At 61.3% G+C, this 15,614-nt stretch overlaps 1 protein-coding gene across 6 annotated transcripts in view; it reads left to right on the forward strand.

Moving 5' to 3' along the window:
- Nucleotides 1-15,614, forward strand: part of MCF2L (MCF.2 cell line derived transforming sequence like) — a 76,014-nt gene that overhangs the window by 39,134 nt on the left and 21,266 nt on the right. For all 6 annotated transcript variants that reach the window (XM_060129434.1, XM_060129429.1, XM_060129431.1 and 3 more), the window contains 4 exons: nucleotides 4,093-4,183; nucleotides 12,789-12,908; nucleotides 14,771-14,887; nucleotides 15,317-15,466. In XM_060129434.1, coding sequence (XP_059985417.1) covers nucleotides 4,093-4,183; nucleotides 12,789-12,908; nucleotides 14,771-14,887; nucleotides 15,317-15,466 — 478 coding nt within the window. The remainder of the gene's footprint in view (nucleotides 1-4,092; nucleotides 4,184-12,788; nucleotides 12,909-14,770; nucleotides 14,888-15,316; nucleotides 15,467-15,614) is intronic.

Here is a 15,614-nt window from a genome sequence, read left to right on the forward strand (position 1 = left end):
TACCCCAGGCCCCTGCCTGGCCTGCCCACCCCCTGCCCACCCCGAGGGCTGGCCCAGCCCCAGGGCCCAGCTGCTTGGCCAGGGCTCCTGGAGGAGGTGGGACCTTCTCTCCCACGGGCCCCTGGGGATGCACCGCGCTGCCACCCGCCAGGCCGGGCTGGGATGGGCGCCAGCCTGCCGGCGCCTCCTTCCTGGGCCTGCCTGGCCCGCTGCCCCCCTTGCTGCGCTTGTTTCCCCCGCCTGGTGCCAGGCCTAGCTGGCCTCTGTCAAGGTGGCCCTGAGAACACTCACCCTCACCCCAGCCGTGGTCCTTCCCACCGGGAGCTCTGCGCGGGCTGAGCGAGGCCAAGCCGGGCCTCGTGTCCCCGCCTGTCCCTGCTCTGTGACGTGTTGGGTCCGAGAGCAAGGGGTAGCCACGCAGGAACTGGTCACGGTGACGCCGGGTGGCCGCGGCCTCGCTGCGGGGACCCTCCCAGCCCAGCCCAGTTCCCGGGCCGCCCCCATGCTGCCCAGTCCTGACGAAGGGGAGGTCAGACCGCAGCTGGCCGTGCCTCTGGCTCCCCAGGGCCACCCGAGGAGTCAGCAGGCCTGGGGTGTTAGAGAGGACACCATGCCTGCGTGAGCTCTGGGCCTTTTTTGATTGTCAGGGCCTGAAGTGAGCTCGTCAGCCCCACGCAGCGGCCGGGCAGCCATCCAGGGGCCCCTCCGAGCGGCTGTTGGGACATTGCGGGCTGGCGTCTGTGCGTCCACGGGGCCGCGTGTGTCCAGGGTCCCAGGGGCTTGCCCGCGTGGCTGCAGGTCCCCCGCCACCCTCAGCGCAGAGTCACCTCGAGGCCTGGCACGCGAGGGACCCTGGGTGCTGGCCTCTTGTGCAATCTGAGCGTCAGCCCCCCTCCCTCTCCCCTGGGCACGTGAGGTCACGGCCGCGGGAGACGGGCAGATGGGACCCTCCTTAGTGCGGTGGAGGGCGGAGTGACGGGACCCCGGGATGCTAGGCCCTGGCTCCTGGGGGCTGGGCAGATCACACGGCCTTGCTCTGGGGCTGCAGTCATGTGGGCAGAGGGGGCCTTGGAGGGTCCCTACGTCCTTACATAAGGTGCCTTCTGTTACGCCTGTGCACCTCTGAGCCAGCGTTCCCAAAACGTGGTCAGAGACAGGAGAGCGGCAGGGAGGAGAGCTCTCGTGGCCCCGAGCCAGGTGCTGGTGCACGGGCATCGTCTCCTTCCGCCTCTGGGGCCGCCCTGCCTGGCCCGACACAGGAGGCAGCCCAGGGGTGGGCGGGAGGGAGGGCAGCTTTATCCCGCAGGGTGGACTCGGCCTGGGGGGTCTGGACGCGGAGCCAGGCCGCGGGCCCCACCCGGTCTGTGCTCCCCGGCTGTGTGACTCTGGGCAGACGGCTTAGCCTCTCTGTGCCTCTGGCTCATGGTGAGGAGTGAGGGAAGCACAGCCCCAGGCTTCAGTGCAGTGCCTGCCGGGAGGGGGGACCCAGCGGGGCCTCGGCCGCACCTTCCCTGCACGACCCCACTGGGCACCTGCGGGGCCGCAGGCGAGTGACCGCAGGGCTCTGGCCCGAGTGTTTTCATACGGCGGGAGCCGGGAGCTGCCGGCCCGACCGCTGCCTCGCTGGGAAGCCCGCCTTCCGGGACACGTTTCTGTGGAGCCAGCAAATTCCTCACATTTCTCTTGAAATTCTCTTTTTAAGAGATCCTGTCGTTGGCGCCTTCGCGTCTTCATCGTGTTTGTCGTCAGCGCTGTCCCCTGAGGTCGTGACGGACTTTTTACCGTAAGGCTTTCAAACGCGCAGAGCCGGTTAAAGACCCCAAGGGACGGGGGTGGGGGCGGCAGGGGGTCGTGGAAGTGACGCGGGCGGTGGGGCGCGAGGCCCTGGGCCGCGTGCTCTGTGGGTGGCCAGGCCAGCGGCCCTGCTCGTGCGTGAGGGTGACAGGCCGCCGAGGGCAGCGGGGTCAGCGCAGGGGCCACGGGAGGACGTGCCCACGGGCCCAGAACCACAGCTGACACCCTGAGGCCTGCTGTGGAGTCACGAGGGGTGATGGGGAGGCGGGCCGCGCCCCTGGAGCTCTGTCCCGGGGGAAGGGAGACGGCCGCACAGCAGCCGCCGCTGAATAGGGCGCACGGCGGGCCTGCCGCCATTGTCAGGCTTTGCTCCCGCGGCAGCCCCAGAGGTGGACACTGTTCGGGTCCCGCTTTTGCTTCTCGCTGAGTGGCCCGTCCAGGTGGCGCCGAGGAATGGCCCGGCCCGGCTTGCGGTGACAGGCCCGTGTCCCCACGTGTGGCGTCCGCCCCTGGGCTGTGCTCCTCTCGGTAGCCCCCCACGGGCGGGTGGTCTGGGAGCGCATCTCAGACCCCTGTGCCGGCGGGGCCCATGCCTGGCAGGGTGGCCGCCTGCTCAGGGGAAGCGAGTCTCCTGCACCTCAGGAAGAGTGGGATCCCGGCGGCTGGGCCTCAGACCCGGGCCGGCCCCACGGCGCAGACCGCAGGGCAGCTCCCTGTGAGACGGAGGGAGGGTGGGGCAGAGTGCAGACACAGGCTGTGGAGAAGCCGCTGTGGTCGGTGTCATCGGGGGGCTGCGTGGGACTTGTCCCCCCGGGGGAGGGGCCGCCAAGAGGGGCAGGGCAGCAGCGAGTGGACGGGACGGGGCCGCGCGGGCGCCCGATGCGCTGCCGCCTCGCGCCGGGCTGAGCCCCGGCTCCCATGGCCGAGGCTGCGAGGGCTCAGGAGCCCGCCGGGGGCTGCCCAGAGGAAGGCGTGTGCCCGTGACGCCCCAGGCTCCTGACCGCCCCGGCCAGAGCCGGCACCAGGCTTAGGGGCCGTCTCAGCTTCCACTGCCCTGCCCGCCCAGATCAGGCCCTGAGGCCGCCAGGCGTGGGGGGTGGGGCAAGGCAGCTGTGATCCCAGGTACCTGGCACTTAAGCCCGAGTGGTAAACAAAATAAAACTTCCCTCCGTGAGAGCTGAGCCCGGTTAGAAGGCGGTTCTGTCGGGGCGCCGTGTGGGCCTGGCTGTGCGCGCTCTGACGTCTGTTTGTGCTTTTCCCGGAAGTCCTGTGCCGTCTGTGGAGCAGGTAACGCTGAACGGGTGGAGCCTTTCACCATCGGGTGCGCTGACACACAGCGGCGCGCACGCTCCCGTGCAGGCGTGGCTCTGTGTGTCCATCATCGGTGTTGCTCCGACACGGAGCACTTGGGCTGTCTCAGCTCTGGCTTTTGTTACATAACGTTCCCAGCAGGCAGAGCACCGCCGCCAGCCACGTCGTTTGTACGTGTGCCGTGTATTTCTGGTTTTCATTTACACCGTCGGTGTGTTCGGAGACGTGGAAATCAGCAGCTCCAGTCGGAGCCTCGGCCCCTCGCTCGTTCCTCCGCGCCGCCTGGCTGGCGTGGGCGCTGCCGCCCTGCAGCTGGCTCACGGTGGCGGGCTTGTCCAAGGGGAGAAGCCTCCTGGTCTCCGCAGTGACTCAGACGCCGCGTCAGGCTGTGGGGACGGGGCTGTCGTCACCGGTGCTCAGCGCCTCTCTCAGATGCTCCTGCTGCAAGGAGCCTCATCTTGTCTCCCGTCCCCAGTGGACGCTCGTGCACCTCCGGGCGCCTCGGGGCTTTTCTCCCCGAGCTGTGGCCGTGCCTTCAAGAGCGATTTTGTGTCGTGGATGACCTCAGGGACCCCAGATGCTGGGACTAACGGGACGTGTGGGTCATAGGCTCACTGTGAAGGGCTGGGCCGGCCGGTCCACTTGCAAGGCAACATGACCAGCTCTGACTGAACAGCTGGGCTCCAGGAAGCATGGGTCCTGCCCACCTCTCTGTGCCGTGAGCTGGTTGGTGTCAGGCTGGGAAATAAACAACACAGAGTCTGTCCGTCCGTCTCGGGTCAGAGCGAGCCCTGGAAGGTGCCCGCGAGCTCAGGGAAGCCCTGCAGGTGGCTCGATGCTGTCCTGGCAGCGGCGCCCCCGGCAGTGTGTGGAGCAGGCTGAGGGCCACAGGAGGAGCCGGTTTGCCCCGAGCTCTTCCCGGAGATGGACGGCAGGGCAGGCCCATCCTCCGGCGGCGCACTGAGCGCGGCTCTCTCCTCCTCTCAGCCTGCAGGATGCTGGCATCGGGTTCATCCTGGTCATAGACCGCAGGCAGGACAAATGGACCTCGGTCAAGGCGTCCATCCTGAGAATAGCGGTAAGTGTCGGTAACCGCGCGCGTGCCCCCCACCCCCTCCTCCTGGGCGGGTGGCGCAGCCTCTCCTGCCGGCTGGCACTTTGGGTTCTGGCCTGTGCTGCTCGGTGGGGCACCAGCTCGGAGCACCAGCCTGGGGCCTGGGGCAGGGCCAGCCACCCCTCCCTGGGTTCCTCGAGTTGCGAGCACAAGTGTGTGTGCACGTGTGTGCATGTCTGTGCACGTGTGTGTGCATGCCTGTGTGTTCTCAAGTGGGTTACCACTCTCGGGGGCTGTGTTATAACTTGACAACCATCTCCCCAGCTGGTTTGTCTCTGACGCTGAGTATGTGAGATGCTTAGGACACACCGTGCCGTCATTCTCGAGGGAAACCTTCAGGCTACGAGTTTGGGGATTACATTGAATAGCTTTTCCTATGTGACCTTCTCCTTCTCAACGGGCTGTTTCTTCTTTAGTCTTAGACTAAGGCAGACTAGTAGCCGTCCTTGGTGGCCCTCATGGCCACGTGGAGACCCTCCTGGTCCGCAGACTGCAGGCGGAAGAGCCGCTGGTCTGCGCTGCTGCTGTGCTGTTTTTAGCCGCGGGAATAGCTGAAGTCAGCAGAAGGCCCCCAGTCTTACTTGCGGCGGCGGCTTGGCCCGGCTCCCGAGCTGGGTGCGGAGCGCTTCTCCCCGGCTGAGTTTCACCCACCCCTGCCTCCCCACAGCCAGAGGACCGGGAAGTTTGCTGCTCTGCAGGCAGAGTGACCCCGACCGACCCCCGGTGGGGGGACGGTCCCCCAGGCTCTTGCTCTGGGTCTTGTTCTGGCCTCTGAGGGGCTGTTGCTGTGCTGGGGTCTGGATGTGGCGGGAGAACTGATCCCTCCTCCTGGCTGCCTCGTTACTTCCTCTGAACAACGCTTCAGGCCCAGTATCTGCCCCGACGCTCACGACCGACAGGGTCCTGTGCAAACCCGTCCTGGGGCTGCCCGGTCCCCGCTTCGTCCTCCTGACAGAGTGACTCCCTCACCGCCCTGCCCCTGCTTCCCGTCCCCACCAGGCACGCACTCTCTACGTCACCGTTTGTCTGCAACAAATCAAAACACTTGAGGGTGTTTCAAAAGCAGCGTATTCACGTAGTATATAAGTGTTTCATCGTCAGCTTTCCTTTGTTTTTAAGTCCTTAGAAGCTCACAGAGGACCTTGATGTACCACCCCCAGTTCACAGCCAGCACGTCCATTTCATTATTTTAAATTTTAAAATAAATTTGCGCGTGACGTCACCTGACAGCCCAAATTAAGGATTAAATTGTAAAAGCCACTTGGGTCAGATGCACAAAGGCCTTAACAACACATTTTTCTTGAATCAATAACTCAGTAAATTAGTCCTGAGCTGGCGGCCAAGAAGCTTCCAGTCAAGTGTGTTGCTGTTTTAAAAGGTAACACTGTTATAACAACAACATTTTCGAGTCCAGTAATCTGCCCAGTTCTTTTGCGTTTGTCTGTCAGTGGTTTGAACCACCGCTCGGGCACGTCGTGGTGTGCACGGGCGTCTGAGTCAGGCGCTTTGCCGTGATGGTCACGGGCATCCCCGTGGGGTCCAGGCCTTGCCACATGCCACACCCTGGGGGGCCCTCACCCAGAGCCAGGGTGGCTGCCACTCATCCCTCCTTACCCGCCCCTAGCGCCCCCCCCAACCCTGGAGCAGGGCTGCACTCAATCCCTGCCTGGCCTCCCTTCCCGGGAGGATACCCTCCTTCTCTGTTTGCACGCCATGGGCCCTCGAGGCCACGGCCAGCCCCATCCGCCTTCGTGTGGCCGGCACCCACCGGGCCCGGGCGAGACAGGAGCACTGTGAATCTCTCTCAAGCTGGTCAGCGACTCCTGGTCAGACAATAAGAGATTCTCCAAATGCAGTGTTGTTTTCTAAGAAACAGATACATTATTTCTAAAACCTGAGTAGTCATCGAGATCGCCAGTGGCCCCGGGTAGCCTGTGTAGGGTCAGGCTCTCCCGTGGCCGAGCGTAAACACAGCTTTACTCTTCATCCAGTTGTTTGTTTGGTTGGTTGGTTGGTTGGCTTTTTGTGGCTGCATTGGGCTTCACTGCTGCGCGCGGGCTTTCTCTAGTTGCGGCGAGCGGGGGCTACTCTTCGATGCAGTGCGCGGGCTTCTCATTGCGGTGGCTTCTCGTGTTGCGGAGCACGGGCTCTAGGAGCGTGGGCTTCAGTAGTTGTGGCTCGTGGGCTCAGTAGTTGTGGCGCGCGGGCTTCGTTACTCCACAGTATACGGGATTTTCCCGGACCAGGGCTTGAACCCATGCCCCTTGAATTGGCAGGCGGATTCTTAACCACTGCACCACCAGGGAAGTCCCTTCATCCAGTTTATAATGAGATGAATTTCTGAAGAGAGCCGGCTCATCTTCAAAACTTTGTGAAAATCATAACTGAAAAGTTAGGGGCTTCCCTGGTGGCACAGTGGTTGAGAGTCCGCCTGCCGATGCAGGGGACGCGGGTTCGTGCCCCGGTCCGGGAAGATCCCACGTGCCACGGAGCGGCTGGGCCCGTGAGCCATGGCCGCTGAGCCTGCGCGTCCGGAGCCTGTGCTCCGCAACGGGAGAGGCCACGACAGTGAGAGGCCCGCGTACCGCAAAAAAAAACAAAAAAAAAGTTAGAGTTTTCGTGTTTGCACTGATTCTTATACAATAAAAATATAAATTTTTCTCCTGTAAGCCTTAGGGTTCCCCAATACTGCCTTGGAACTGCCCAGAAGTTAGCACTTTTCAGCAGAATGGTCAGAAATTCTCTTTGAACTCCAGTGGTTTTTGTTACAAGAATTCACTGATCGTATTAATGCCAAAAGTTCCCTTTATATATTCAACACATTTATTGAGACCTTAATGTGTGCCTGGCATGGTAGGGAGTGCTGGGGACAGGGGGGCACAGCAGGAAATGTGTAGACTAGTGGAGTGCAGGTGGCTGACACCGTGACCAGATGCCGGACACACACACAGGGCGCCGGAGACGGGCAGGGAGGTGGCAGGGGGCCGGGACTTGCCGCTCCGGGTCTGCGCCCCTCTGAGCTAGGCGCGGGGCCCGCGCTGCACCCTTCGCTTTCATCCAGGGGAGCTTGGGGGGAAGACCAGCTGGCTTCAGCTGGGCCAGAGCCCTTGAGGAGGGGAGATCTGTTGGCACCGGCCCAGCCTGAACGATTCCACCACGCCGCCCGAGTGAGCCTGGGCACTTACATAATGCGCTGAAATTTGGGGCTATTTTTAGCCGCCATGTGTGCTGTCTCCTGAGCTGAGATTTCTGTACTTCGGGGTGTTCTTTTCCCTTTTTTTGGATGCCTTTACCTCAGCTTGGAATAGAAAAATAAGGCACTGGAGGGTCCAAAGTCCAGTGTCGCTAAAATCAGACTTGCCGTGTCCCCATCAAGAGCAGAGCCCGCGACAGCTCACCGGGTGTCAGTTTGATGTGCGTGTCTGCCTGTCACAGTTCACGGTCACAACCCACGGAGGAGACCCAAAGCTGAGAGCTGGAACATTGCTCTTTGCCCAACAGTTGGATCAAGGTTTGGACCGTCCTCGGATGGATGTATCTTTCATAAAATACCGTGTATACTCTTCTGGGATTCATTTAAAATTGAACCCCCTTTTTCTAAACTACAGGAGTTCGTGGAGGGGTTGGGGGGCAGCTGGGGACGTGGCAACGGAGGGCGCTGATCTGCGTTTGGGGCCAGCCCGACTCAGCTGAGTCCGTACCCGAGAGCACACCTTGCAGGAAATCACAGTGAGAGCTGTTTCTAGTCTGCGTGGGGCAGAGCTCCACTTTTTGCTTGTCAAGCCTATGCCTTCCGTGTGCAGAAAAGGTACCAACTGAAGTATCTGAAGCACCAGGATGTTTAGCATCCGGCAAATATTCCAAATGTAGCAAAATAATATCGTCCTAAACAACGCTGGTGACTTCCTACCGTGCGCCAGTTACTAGAGGTCTAAGCGCAGCTTGCGAGCACCTCTAGCACAGGGAAGGCGGGAGCAGAGCAAGCTCCAGGAGGGCTTCCCGGCTGAGGTGACCCTGCCGAGAGCTGGGAGGGGAAGGAGGCCTTGTCTGGGCAGAGGGGTGGTGATCCGCCCCTCGGAACAGACGGGAAGGCGGGGGGCCAGGGCATGGCTCCTTCCGAGGGGCCTGGGGCGCAGGGGGTGGAACACAGGTCACCGAGGGGGTCGGGTCATAGCACCGCTCTGGCTGAGGACAGTGCATGGACTGGCCCCTTGGGAGGCCAGCGTTGACTCTTGAAGAGCTGTGACTTCTAAGATAAGTAGCTCAGCAGAGCTGCTCTGTGGAGGGGACAGGGCGCCTCCAGCCCTGGGCTGTGCGTGGAGAGGCCTTCAGGCAGCTTCCCTTAGACTCACCTGCGCTGCCGGTGGAGACTGGGCTTCAAGGGCCGAGGCCGCCTATGGATGGGGTCGGTGGCTGGGGGTCCGAGTCCAGGCCGGTGGGCGGTGCAGGTCCACACAGAATGTCCTGGGGGAGGACAGCTCCCCTGACGTGGGGAGCATTTGGTCTCATGATCGTCCTCTGACCAAAGAGATGCCCTTCCCACCGAGTTCTTCAATGTCTTTTCCATAGCGGTGTTTATGGCGGTCTCCACTCCGTCCACCAGGAGGTGGGGGGGTCTTAGACGGCCCCATCCTCAGTGCTCACACACAACCTGCGTGGGAGCCACCCTGGGAGCGAGGGGCGGCCTCTTCTCACGTCAGCCTCTCTGATTCAGACCCTAGGGTTTTCATGTGTTGGCACTGAGACACCAAGTTTCAAGTCTATATTCATCACACAAACTCGTGTTTTTTGACTGCTGTCAGACAAATGTTATTGGTCAGGGTTTGGCTGCTCTGTTTGAAATCAAGTGTATAGTCAGGCTGGGTAAATGTGACTTCGAGCAAAACTTAAGAAAGTAACATGCACATGCGCTTGGGGAGTGTTTTCAAACCCCGTTCCCTGAGGCACTGGGGTTCCACAGAGCTTCTGCTGCGTTCCGCTGCGTTTAGCTGTTTTGTAAATGTAGGTGATGTCTTTGCAGTGTCTAAGGCTCTTAGGATATTAGTTCAGAAACCAGCCTCCTTCTCTGCCTCCAGATTACATTTTAATGGTCCTCGCACCACCTCTCTGTTCCTCAGCCAATGAAGGTCAGCCTCAGAAAAGAAACACTGTTACTTTCAGGTTACATAGAAACTATTGTAATCACTTGATTACTGAGTAAGTTACAAAAAGATGTTATCTTATAGCCTTCATCCCAAATCTTCCATATAGTTACTCTATTTTTATTTATTTATTTATTTTTGGCCGCGTTGGGTCTTCGTTGCTGCGCGCGGGCTTTCTCTCGTTGCGGCGAGCGGGGGCTACTCTTCGTTGCGGCGTGCGGACTTCTCATTCTGGTGGCTTCTCTTGTTGCAGAGCACGGGCTCTAGGCACGTGGGCTTCAGTATTTGCAGCATGTGGGCTGAGTTGTTGCAGTGCATGGGCTCTAGAGCGCAGACTCAGTAGTTGTGGCACATGGGCTTAGTTGCTCCGCGGCATGTGGGATCTTCCCGGACCAGGGCTCGAACCTGTGTCCCCTGCATCGGCGGGCAGATTCTTAACCACTGTGCCACCAGGGAAATCCCATAGTTACTGTATTTTTAAAATAAAGTTTTTGTTTTGGAATTTCACAGAGCATTTCATACAGATGTTTGACTCCAAGGGGGAGAAAATTAATTTGCAGCTATAAATTATGATTTAATTTATAGTTGTGTGTGTCTCATTGAAGTGTTCCCACTGGGCTGGGATCTCACAGTTACTCTCTTCAATATAAAGACTCAATCATTTAGAGACACGGAAAGACTGAAGCAGAGGACAAGAAGGGGACAGTCTTCTCCACGTTGACGGGACGGTGAGCACGGCTGGTGCCCCTCCTCCCGGGATGGGGTGGGCAAGTCCCCCACCCTGGGTTTCCTGGCCACCTGCCCTGAGTGGACCTCAGTGAAGGACAAGGGCTCGTGTTACCTTGTAAGCTCAGACCACAGCAGCTGTGAGGTGCGAATCAGGGCAATAGAACCGGGCTGAAGGCTAGAGAAGTGTGACTCGGTGTCGCCTCCAGAAAGAGACGCTGAAGGCGGTTTTCCTGAGGTAGTGGACGCTGGTCTCACGCCTGGTGGGGGGGCTACACGGCCCTCTTGCTGATGGGGACCCAGAGCCCCCCGTCAGGCTGCCCACCTTCTCGTCTCTGTCCACAACACTCAGCAGACACGTGCTCGGGTGCTGGCATGGGGGACACGCAGTCCTGCCCTCCAGGGCTGTGACGGCGACACCCGGACACGTTAGGGACTGTGGGGCAGGCGTGCAGGGGCTGCAGGGGGGAGGGGTGCAGCGGGGAGGGGCGGCAGGTGACGGAGGGACGCAGGGGGGAGGGATGCAGGCGGGACGGGCGGCGGGCGATGGAGAGGCGGCAGGTGTAGGGCAGGTGCGGCCAGGCTGGACAGGGTGTGGAGTCACAGTGGTGACCAGCGCCGTGTGCTGGTGTGCAGAGGGGCCGGGAGGTGGGGTTGAGGTGCGGGAAAGCTCAGCTTCCAGGTGGCCGCGCGCTGGGGCAGAGCACACCTGAGCGGACGTCTGGGGGGCTGTGGTTGGCTCACGGGGTGACGATCAGTAGAGGGGATTGGGGTCGGGCTCCGTGAAGGGCCAGGACCCCGCCGTGGCCTGGGGAGGGTAGCTGGAGATCAGGCGCGTGGCGGCCTGGGCGGGAGGGCGGGAGGGCGCCAGGGGGCAGGTGTGCGTCGGCCACGGGAGCGGGATGGCGAGATCCAGCCCGAAGATGTGGGTCGTGTTTGGAGACAGAGGACGATGGCGCGGGGCTCCTGGGCAGACACGGAGGCTGAGCGCTCGCTGCTGGGGTTCAGGGTGGCCGCCCCGACGCGGTGGGAGGGCGGGCCCTGGGCCCGCGGGGCCACGGCCTCGCTGTGTCCGGTTCGGGGACGGGATAGCGGAATCCTCCGACGCGGGGCCAGGCTCCCGGGGCCTCCCTGACCCACCAAGGCACCGGGCAGTGTCCAGGTGCGGAGGCTGGGGAGGGCGTGGAACCATGTCGGGGGGTCGGGGAGCCGCGGGGTGGGGGAGGGGGACTCTGGGCTTGTTCGCGGCCAGGCGGGGACTTGTGTGGGTGTTCTGGGCGGGGGCTGTCATGGTCAGCTGACATCTCGAGAGGGTCCCAGCGCTTCTGTGGGGAACAGCTGGGCAGCATCAGGTCAGGGCCGCCGGCAGGAGTGACACTGCCCGCCCCGCCTGGCCGGGGAGCCCTGAGCCTGAGCGCCCAGTCCCAGCGGCCTCTCTTTCTCCTCCTTTTTCTCTCACTTGAGGGACCGGTTCTCAGACCGAGGCCACCGGGTGCGGCCCCAGGGCCCTGGGCAGGCAATGCCCGTGTCTCAGCTTCAGTCAGGAGCAGGGCTCTGAACACTGCCTGGGCGGCAGAGAGCTCGGCCTCCAGGACCGTGCGCTGAGGAAGGTGCTTTGTTATCCCCATTTGCACATGGGGAGACCGAGGCACAGAGGTTAACTTGTCCAAGGTCAGGCACCTCGTACGCAGAGCTTACGTGAATGTGCGAATCTGCTCACGTGACCATATCTACGGGTGTGCGCCTGGGTGTAAGCTTATCTTTAGCTCTGTTTTAGGTGATGCGTGCGTGCGTGCGTGCGTGCGTGCGTGTGTGTGTGTGTGTGTGGCTTTGTCTTTATTGCACAAGTGTCTTAGTTTCCTGGGGCCGTCATAACAGATACCATAGACCACAGAGGGGCTCAAACGACAGGAATCTCCTGTCCCCCGAGTCTGCAGGCAGAAGTCTGAGATCACGGTGTCGGCAGGCTGGTCCCTCTGCGGCTGTGGAGGGGTGTCTCTCCGTGCTCCCCCAGCGTCTGGTGGCCTCTGGACACCCTCGGCCATGGTAGCCCCTGTCTCTACGTCCATCCTCACATGGGTCCCCGTGGGTCTCTGTGCCCAAATGTCCCCTTTGTATTTATAAGGACACAGTCGTGTCCGGTCATGGGCCTGCCCTGATGACCTCATCTTAACTCGGTCACTGAGCCACCGGGGACGTGGGCTTCAAAATGAGCAGCTGGGGGTACCAGCTCAGCCTTAACAAGGGGTCAAAGCTCGTTTTTTTACAGTTTATTTTTTATTTTATTTTATTTTTAAAATTTTTATTGAAATATAGTTGATTCACAACGTTGTGTTAGTTCCAGATGTACGGCAAAGGGATTCAATTATACATAAATATATACCTTCTTCTTTACGTTCTCTTCCATGATAGGTTATTACAGGCTCCCCAGAAGGTCAGAGCTTTTGCCCTTGAAGTTGAGAAGCAGCATAGCACAGCTGTACCAAGCAGTGTGACTTTTGTGCTTTTCTGTAAGAAATGGTGATGCTCTAACGGTGCAGTGTCTGTAACCATTTCCACTTTAGTCTGACGTTGGCGTGTTGGAAACGCCCGCTCTGGTGGGCTGGTCCTCCCCGTTGGGACCGAGGGCCGCTGCGGGCGTGGGGACCCGGCTGGCAGCCGTGCTGCCCGCAGACAGAGCCGCAGCCCTCTGTCCCCTGCAGGCATCCTTCCCAGCAAACCTCCAGCTTGTCCTCGTCCTGCGCCCAACGGGATTTTTCCAAAGGACGCTCTCTGACCTCGCCTTCAGGTTCAACAGAGATGACTTTAAGATGAAGGTACCGGTAAGTGCTCACCTCCTGTGAGGAGCGGCCCGGCTCCACCTGGGCATGGGGGCGAGGGGGCCAGGGAAGTAGGTGTGAGCGACCCCCAGCTGCAGAGGGACCCCTGTGTCGCCTTCTCACTCCGGCCAGCACAGGGCAGCCCCTTTCAAGGCAGAGGTTGCTGGGATCCCTTAGAAGCTGTGCACCCAGGAAGCCTGCGTCCCACGTTGAGCCAGGTACCCAGAGCAACCCAGTTGGAAGGGGTTGCCCGGCAACGCGCCCGATACCAAGAGGACAGAGCCCACCCCCAGCACCTTAGAACCTCTCCAACAAGACCAGCCAGGTTTCTCTTGGAATCTGAGAATGCCGGTGTGGGTCACCGTCCCCGAGGTTGTCCCCTGCTCTCCGCGCTCAGGACAGAGGGTGCTTTGCCGGCCGGGGCCAGGTGTGCAGGCCACACTCAGCGGCCCTAGACCTCAGGCTCCAGGGTTTGAGGGGAAGGGGGTGCACCCGTTTTTGTAGCATCAAAAGCCTTGGTTTCTGACGCTGCGGGCAGGGGTCTGTGCTCCCCAGGCCGCAGCCCGGCCCTCCCTCCGCCAAGCCATCTCCTGGGCACCAACGTCTCAGGGACCCTGTGAGGGGGTGACATTTGCCCATATTTGGCGAGTGACCCTCGCTAACAAGAGACCCCGGGTCAGAGGAAACAAGGCTGGGGTCCCACCCTAAGTGCGGTGGTTGCCCTGCATGTGGCCCCGTGGGGCTGAGCCCGTGAGTTCTCGAAACACGGTTTCACAGAATTCGTCGCCAGCATCTCCTGTTCCCTGGGCCATTTTGGATCATTCTTTAGAATTAGAGAAGCATCATCTCGGGAAGGCTGCTGCTACAGTGTGTCCACGTCAGTGCTGGTGCCTGTGCTGACCTCGGTGCTAAGTAGAAAACGTCCAGAGGGGCGGTGTGTTCTCGCCTCTTCTGTCGTGGTTCAGTAGACGCGAAGCAGGTAGAAGTCACGGAGGAAGAGCGTTAGGTCCTTGGATAGTGGACCGACCCGTCCCTGGTCCTGTTGGCGTGAATCAGGCTGACCTGGGGGAACGGCCTTGCCGGACGGCAAAGAGAGACCAGATACCTCCGCTGAGAACTGACATCGTAGCCTGTTCTTAAGTGAAAGTTATGCCTCAGTCGGGGGGCCTCACGTGGGCCCCCGACGGCGGGGCAGGCGGTCCTCCGGGTCTCAGTGGCACCCTGACCTCCCACGTCGGGATACAGTTGACCTGGGACGTGTCAGGTGTCCCCTCGGCCCCCAGCGAGCTCAGAGTTTAATAAAACACGAGGTGGTGTCGAGTGGCGCGTGGGCTGAGCCTCCCAGGACCTCGGCAGCAGGAACTGACAGCTTGCAAAGCAAAGGCTGTATTTTTATCCAGGCTCATGGATGGAATGACCTCAGAAGGACAAGAGCAAGATAGGAAGTAAAACTCATCCGTGTGGAAGAGCCTCCGGGGCCACCTGTTCTCCCCAAAGGCAGCTGTGCCGTGCTGGGCACCTACCCCGCCCCCGCGCAGCCTCCCGGTCTCAGCAGGAATGCGGACAGACCCGCGGCTTTGGGGTCCGTGCGGCTCCGTTAGCACGAGGGCCCCCTCACCCATCAGATGCCCGGTGTCGGCAGCGTGCCCGGCTCCGTCCAGGGCTTTGCTCGACCCCAGCAGCGGTCGTCTGGTGAGACCGGTCATCGTACACTCGTCTCACGGATGGGAGAGCCGAGGCCCAGGGGGCGCCGCGCCCTGCCCTCCGTGGAGGAGCCAGGAGACGCCTTCCGTCCACGCCTGCCTCGGCCCCTCCGTCTGCGTGTGCGGGGCGCTCTGCTTACGGGCGGCTCTCATCCTCCCCAGGTCATAATGCTGAGCTCCGTCCCGGAATTACACAGCTACATTGACAAGTCCCAGCTGACCGAGGACCTGGGCGGGACCCTGGATTACTGCCACTCCAGGTGGCTCTGCCACCGCACAGTGAGTCCCCTGCGTCCTCTGTAACCATAGTCAATCCAGCAGAGCTGCTTTTGCCTTAAGGTGCTGCCTGTTCCAAAGACCTCTTCCCGTCTACCCGGGTTTTCTCCCCGAGGATGAGCAGGTGGTCTCGGTGGACGTTAGTCATCCTCCCCGAGGATGAGCAGGTGGTCTCCGTGGACGTTAGTCCGAAGGAGGAACGCGAGTCATGAGTCGCGACTGGCTTTCCTGGGCTCAGGACAGAGAAGAAAGAAGGAAAAGCGCGAGCTGGGTTCTCGGCACTCGCCCTCCGAGGAGGGTGCAGAGCCCGTGTTTGTGAAGGAGCCGAGGCCGAGGCGCAGGCGGGGAGACGGGCTGGGCTGCGGCCAAGCTTCCAGGCGCGGGAGCCGCAGCGCGTCAGCAGCTTCATGAGGGTGCTTTCCTCCCCACCAGGCGATAGAGAGCTTCGCCCTCCTGGTTAAGCAGACGGCTCAGATGCTGCAGGCCTTCGGGACCGAGCTGGCCGAGACGGAGCTGCCCAACGACGTACAGTCCACGAGCTCCGTGCTCCGTGCCCACACGGAGAAGAAGGACAGGGCCAAGGTGCGTGCGCAGGCGGGTGGTGCAGGGAGGGGCGTCTGGGAGGCTCCCGAGCTGGCTGCCCTGCAGGGAAGCTGAACCTCCCTTCCAAGCAACGTCTCTGGTTGGCCCTGCCGTCCTGCTGCCGGGCCCTGCTGATCAGGGCAACGAG

The sequence above is a fragment of the Lagenorhynchus albirostris genome, chromosome 18 (assembly GCF_949774975.1).
Source record: "Lagenorhynchus albirostris chromosome 18, mLagAlb1.1, whole genome shotgun sequence".
NCBI classification, from domain to species: Eukaryota; Metazoa; Chordata; class Mammalia; order Artiodactyla; family Delphinidae; genus Lagenorhynchus; species Lagenorhynchus albirostris.